Source organism: Panthera uncia, chromosome D2, assembly GCF_023721935.1.
Source record: "Panthera uncia isolate 11264 chromosome D2, Puncia_PCG_1.0, whole genome shotgun sequence".
NCBI lineage: Eukaryota > Metazoa > Chordata > Mammalia > Carnivora > Felidae > Panthera > Panthera uncia.
Window position 1 is genome coordinate 65,251,747 of NC_064818.1, and position 7,005 is coordinate 65,258,751.

General features: G+C 37.1%; 1 protein-coding gene across 9 annotated transcripts in view; it reads left to right on the forward strand.

Annotated features, from left to right (window-relative positions):
• Window positions 1-6,073, forward strand: part of ADD3 (adducin 3) — a 123,430-nt gene extending 117,357 nt beyond the window's left edge. For 7 of the 9 annotated variants that reach the window (XM_049645726.1, XM_049645725.1, XM_049645723.1 and 4 more), the window contains 3 exons: window positions 1,175-1,298; window positions 3,110-3,205; window positions 3,838-6,073. In XM_049645726.1, the coding sequence (XP_049501683.1) occupies window positions 1,175-1,298; window positions 3,110-3,205; window positions 3,838-4,130 (513 nt within the window). In that variant the 3' untranslated portion in view covers window positions 4,131-6,073. The remainder of the gene's footprint in view (window positions 1-1,174; window positions 1,299-3,109; window positions 3,206-3,837) is intronic. The other 2 variants (XM_049645729.1, XM_049645728.1) reach the window with 1 other exon arrangement.
• The last annotated feature ends 932 nt before the right edge of the window (window positions 6,074-7,005 follow it).

A 7,005-nucleotide genomic window follows, 5' to 3' on the forward strand; every position in this document is an offset into this window, starting at 1 on the left:
TTTATTTTTTGAGAGAGAGAGACAGAGTGTAAGCAGGAGAGGGGCAGAGATAGAGGGAGACACAAAATCTGAAGCAGGCTCCAGGCTCTGAGCTGTCAGCACAGGGCTCGAACTCATGAACCGTGAGATCATGACTTGGGCTGAAGTCAGGCACTTAACCGACTGAGCCACCCAGGAGCCCCTGTAGTAGGTTTCTTTTAGTCTTTCTTTGTATTTCTCTGCATTTAGTAACCCTTTTCAATCTGCCAAGTCCTATTCTTCAGTTCTGGGCATTTTTTTTAAATTTTTATTTATTTATTTATTCATTCGTTCACTCATTCATTCATTTATTTTAGAGAGACAGAGGGAGCAGGGGAGGGGCAGAGAGAGAATCCCAAGCAAGCTTCTCACTGTCAGCCCCGACTGGGGCTTGAACTCACAGACCATGAGATCATGACCTGAGCCGAAACCAAGAGTCGGACGCTTAACCGACTAAGCCACCCACATGCCCCTCTGGGCATTTTTTAAATGTATTTCTTCAATAATTTTTTCCCTCCCAATTTCTTTTTCTGTCAGGGTATGCTGTTTCTCACTTTCCATTTCTTTGTCTTTTTATCCTACTTTCTGGGAGATTTGTTCAACTTTATTTTCTAATGCTTCTATTTAATTTTCTATTTTGATATATTTTTAAAAATTGTTTAAGACTTCTTATTCCCTGAATGTTTGTTTTTTAAATAACATCCTAGTCTTTCATGGATACAGTATTTTCTCTTATTGCTCTGAGGGAATCGATTTTAAATTTTCTTCAGCTGCATTTATTGTCCTTGTTTCTTCTGAGTTCTCTCTTGTTCTGGTCTCTCACTTCCATGGTGGAAGCTTTCCTCAGGTAATACCTGGTAGTCTGTTTATATTTAAGAATGGGACACTGAAAAGTCAGGCCGATGCTCCGGGTGTGGGCAGAGCTTGGCAATCGGTGAGCTTCACTGTAAGCTGATGGGTTGGTTGTCTCTCTGGGGAGTCCCCAAATGTCAATATCTGTAGTTCTTTTATCTGAGGCCGTTTAATTTATCTGGAGAATTCTTCAGTCTCCAGCCTGTCTCCCACTATCATCCTGGGAGCCCTCAGCTCTGTTTTGTGCCCTCTTAACCAGTTCTGAAGAATAAGCTTCCGATCTGTCGATGTTTTTCTTTGCAAGACCATGCAGTTTGAAGATGACGATCAGGCCCCACCAGCTCCTCCCAACCCCTTCAGTCATCTCACAGAAGGCGAGCTGGAAGAGTATAAGAAGACAATCGAGCGTAAACAGCAAGGCCTGGAAGGTTCGTTCATTTTTAGATTAAGCCTGATAACCATGCTACCAACAGCAGAACACCTTGAGTTGGTTGATAGAAGGCAGTCAGTGTTGTTGTTTTTTTAAAATGTTCCTTTGACAATCGATGGTCCCCTGTCATCTCTCCCAGACCTTACTGAGTGTAGGTGGAGCTAAAATGCGAAGAGCCACTGTAGTTCACGTATGTCACCATGTAGAGAAAAGTGTTTCTCAGAAAGCAATCTGATCACTAGCAAAAAGTCTTCCATAGTAAAATGAAATCCACAGATAAGTAAAGTATTACTTTACTAAAATAAATACAGATACAGTAATAGATTTAAACATGACAGAGTACATATATTATGTGGCTTTTATACTTTTTGGGTGCCGCAAGGTGCCAGTATATAATCTTGAAATCAAAATATAAAGAAAACTGCCAGAATTTTGATGTGACTTTCTTTAATTAAGTACATGGGCACTCTAGTGAGGTTGAGTTTTTCTGACTTCAGAACCCTAAGTAAGGATTCTGTTTAAAAATTGTTAATGAAACCCCAGCTAATTAAATACTAACTCCCTTTTTCTCAAGAATAAGAAATTCTTTATAGCAGGGGTTCTTTTTTTTTTTTTTTTTCAACGTTTATTTTTGAGACAGAGAGAGACAGAGCATGAACAGGGGAGGGTCAGAGAGAGGGAGACACAGAATCTGAAACAGGCTCCAGGCTCTGAGCTGCCAGCCCAGAGCCCGACGCGGGGCTTGAACTCACTGACCGCGAGATCATGACCTGAGTCGAAGTCGGCCGCTCAACCGACTGAGCCACCCAGGCGCCCCTAGCAGGGGTTCTTGATTTTGCATCTTTGGATAAGCTCCAGACAGTTCATGAACCATCTGAAAAATGAGTGCTTAATTTTGTATGATACACATTTGGGGAAAGAGGGCATTCAGGGTAAGGGACAAGAAATCTGTGACCCCACAAGAGGGTAAGAGCCTCTGCTTTAGAGCATCTACAACATACAGTTGAAATTTTTTCCCAAAGCAGAACAGAACCAGTGGTTAAAAATGTTTGTCCACATTAGCTATCATGTGGAAAGAATTGACATCTGGATCATCCCGGGAACAGTTTTTATCAGTGTGTTAGTGCCTTTGTCACAAAAGGGAGTCCTCCTGACGACATTAAATATTCTAAGTGATATTATTGGATTTGTTTATTCTAACCTAAGGTTAGAGACTTTCTCTATTTTTCTATTTTGTAAAATGCCCCTCTTTAATCTCTTATTTTTTGAAAGCCTAAAGATGCCAGGTAACAAATATTGCACTCTAGAACCATCAGCTTCTATTTTTTTTTTTTTTTTTATAAATAGTTTCTTCCACATTCATTATGGCTTTCTGAATTAGCTCACTAATACTGCTCTGACAGAAATCACTAATTGGATATTGTTTGAAAATTTGGAGGCATTCTGCCTCATGAACGCAGCATCATTGGTGAGGCGTCCTAATTCTTTTCACCCGGCTGCTCAATATATTTTGGTTTTCTAACACTCTAGCAAAAGCTAAATGCTTACGTATTATTTGCCTGGGCTGTCCGTAGCCATGCTTCCTTACCAAGCACGTATGTAAAGTTACTGTTAGCAGAGTCAGAAGTGTTTGCACATTCACCTCCTCTTAATGCGCAGTTATCGATCCGTGGGGTAGCCGTTAGTATACTTAGCTCACTGCTAAAGAGTTTATAATGTGTCTGCAGGCGTTTGACGTATGCACTAACCTTCCCGAAACCTTATGCTTCTTTGTTTTGCATGGCTTTTAACTAAACTCTCGTCCAACAGATGCTGAGCAGGAATTACTCTCAGATGACGCTTCATCTGTTTCACAAATTCAGTCTCAAACTCAGTCACCGCAAAATATCCCTGAAAAATTAGAAGGTATTCACTGTAACTTCCCATAGCATTCACTGAGTTAGTCTTAAGAGTTTGTCCTCTGTCGTTTGTCTTCACGTAAGGAAATTGAACACCCGATTGCAATGAGTTTGCCATGGATTTTACCTAAAGCTCCCAATAATTTTATATATTTTTTCACCAAGTGGTGTGCTAGTGTTGTTCAGTATTTGTGTTGACTTACCTTAATCTGGATTTTGGCAACTGGTAGTTCTTAAGAATTTGTGAAATTAAAAGTGGTGTGTCCTACATCTTCCAATCAGGAGCATGAAATCTTTCCAGTTTTGATTGCCAAATTCAAGAAAAATACATGTTGTCTTCCTTGTTTATACTGACTTGATTTACAATGCAACTGTCAGATCATCAAACCAGACTTATCTAGCCTTCATGCTTTGGTCTAACAACTTTGACCCCTTCCCCTTTATACTAGTTAAGAAAATCTAGCTTCATGCTAGTAGATCCATAGTATGTTAAGGTAATGATTTGTCTTTACTGAAACTTAAGTAATGCCTTAGTACGTTGCTACATAAATCAGTTCAGTTTTGTAAAATAAAGCCAAGGTGTTAACTATGTAAAATAACCAAAAACAACAACAACAACCCAACCCTCCCCTTTTGTAGAAAACCATGAGCTATTTTCCAAGAGCTTCATCTCCATGGAGGTGCCCGTCATGGTGGTGAATGGCAAGGATGATATGCATGATGTTGAAGATGAGCTTGCGAAGCAAGTGAGTAGATTAACCACGAGCACGACCATAGAGAACATCGAGATTACCATTAAGTCTCCAGAAAAAATTGAAGAAGTCCTGTCACCTGAAGGCTCCCCTTCAAAATCGCCATCCAAGAAAAAGAAGAAATTCCGTACTCCTTCTTTTCTGAAAAAGAACAAAAAAAAGGAGAAAGTTGAAGCCTAACTTAACTCTTTTTATAATTATTATTATTACAATGTGACATTGCACATTTAAATACCACACTTAAGTTGATGATTAATATGCAGTGGTAGAGAAGACTGGGGGTATGTAGCAAACTGGACTTTAAGAACTGGAAAGGGATTTTACTAAAAGAAAAACATATTATGAAAAGAACTTCAAATTCATCTCTCATTTTGTATGTCCAAAAAAGGTTTTGAATTTTTGAACAATTGCTAGTTTTAGTTAGCTCTGCCCTCATGAAGTATTACTATAATTCACCACAAACAGATATCTGTCTGAATTACTTCAGGCCTTCTCCATAATATCTGTTGGAAACGAAATACCAGTGCACAAGTGAGAGAATTTTTATTTCTCGACACCTGCTTCACTGGGTAATCAGATTATAATTTTTTACCACGATTATTGACTGTACCTTTTGGGTTCCCATTGTTTCAGTGGGCATTAACAGAATGCTTTAAAAGCTTCTAAGAATCTATAGCATTAGTATACACTGGCACAGAATTTTTTTAAAAAAAAATTTAAGAAAAGATTCATCTGGAATTTTATTCATAGTATAAAACTTCCTCACCTGAAGTAACTTTCTTTGCCAAAAAAGAGAAATCATTTTAGTAAACTATAATTTTTGAAAACTTCCTTTTTTATTAGTTGAGAAAGCCCCTTATTTTTCAACAAAGGGGATTTTGTACACGTACATGGGTTATTTAGTTTAACTCTGGCAAAAACGATTTTTGTATGTTGAGATGTTTGTATACCATTCAATATAAAAGGATCATAAGCATATTAGCCAATCATATAACAGTAGAGCATATTTGAAGCTGCTTGGTACTAAGTATGCTTAAATCTAATTCAAGAATCCAGGCACTTGGTATCTAAAGGAGATTAAAGCATTTCAAGGTATAACTAGATTCACATTTGAACCTTATAATGTATTTTTCTCTTAGTATTGCTAATGAATGAAGATGGTCTCATGAGGGAAACAAATGAAAAGGAAGAGAGAAAGTGAAAAATGAAGGGAACAAAAGCGGTGTCATGCCAAGAATTCTAGTTTGATGAAGACCCATAGTCACGATAGGATTTGAAGCATAGGTTTATTTGGAACATGTCCCAGATTTCTAAAATTCTGCTTCTCTGCCAAAATCATCGTATTTCTTGGTTTCCTTTTAACTTCTGTCTCTTTAGAAGCAGCACTAGAAGAAATCAGTGGGTCTAATCCCCCAACGAGAAAACCTACCACTTCTTGATTTTTACAAAATTTTCTCACCTTATTTCAGTTAACTTTCTTTCTAATGTAAATACAAATTTAAACCTAGACCTAATATAGTTTTCTCCCCTTCACCGAAGTGATGTCACAAATCAATGTAAAATCGATGATCCGAAATGGTCAGTGGGTGAAAATAATCCAAAGTGTTTCTGGAGGATGAGTTGGCGTGTCAAAATCACATTACACATTACAGTGCGTTCTGGAGCTGGTTCTGTTTGGCTGTATGTGTACGATGATGCAAAGCTGAAACGGAGCCTGGAAATTTCATCCTGGATCTCACTAACTACTGGAATCAGTGTTTTAATCTCTTAGCAGAAACTTTCAGTTGCTTACTTCTGTATTTGAGGATTTTTTTTTTTATGTTCTACATCATTTATGTTGTATTACAACGTATGTAGAAACAGTAACCTGTGAACTATGCTTTTCCATAACTTTTTAAATATATATATATATCTTAAATGAATGCAATGTGCATAAATATTTTTTAAACGCAACAGTGAACTATTTGCACCTTTTGCTAATGCCTCTATTTACTTGCTTTGGCATAAAGAATGAGCCAATGAACCTCTGTGTCCTGTGGAAAATGTATAAATGTTATCTGATATTGCTCTTAGATGTAATGCTAATTAATGTTAAATCACAAATAAACAGTATTTTAAATAGATGGATTTGGCATCGTGACCTTTCAATTCAGGGGTGGTTGCTTAGCTTGAATTCCTTTGTGGAATGTGGAATTTTTTTTTTTACTATGGTGAGATTTTGAGTAGGACTGTTGCTTCTGAATAAGTGATGTCCTGGTAAATTTATTTTCAAATTAGTTAAAATTCACTATCTAAAAATGCTTCTTATGTCAGCTCTCATGTTAGAAGAAATGTTCCCCAAGTGACCTATATTTTGTCTCAATAGTGTAAGGCGACCTTAACTGTGTCTCTGGGATCTAAAGACCTTTCTTTGAAGGACTTAGGTCTGATTCTGTCTCAGTTCTCCTGTTCAGATTTGTGGACATAGAATAGAAAATGTTGCAGAACATATGCTGAGTTTATACATTACCCTTCTCTTTGCCTTTTATTTATGCAACAATGTGACAGTAAAAAAAAAAAAAACCAAAACAAAACAAAAACAAAAAACCCAAAAAACAGAAAATAGGTTATAATTCCAGCACATTAACATTCAAAATAAAATAAAGCTATTCCCTTCCAGCTCTTGATGATCTATAGATAGATGGGTCTCCTATATATTGGTTATCACGGTGTGAATGTGGGTTTTTTCCTACTTAGTATAATTCATCCTAGAAGATTTTCAAACCCGGTCCTTCACATGAACGACTTGTGATTTTTTTTCCACTTTGTCCTAAAAATAGAGTGCAAGAAGGGAAATCATGTTAATTGAGGGTTCTGGTTAATTGAAGTTTTTACTATAATTACCCATTATAAAAATGAAGGGTTTGGGCAGAGAAGAATAGATTCATAGTCTTGGGCATATTTAATTATTACCTTGGCTTGTAAATAACCCTGTGGTGAAAAATTGCTGCTTTAGAAAGATACACATTTCAAAATTCCCTTCCATAAAGCAACAAAGACGATTAACTCTAGTTAC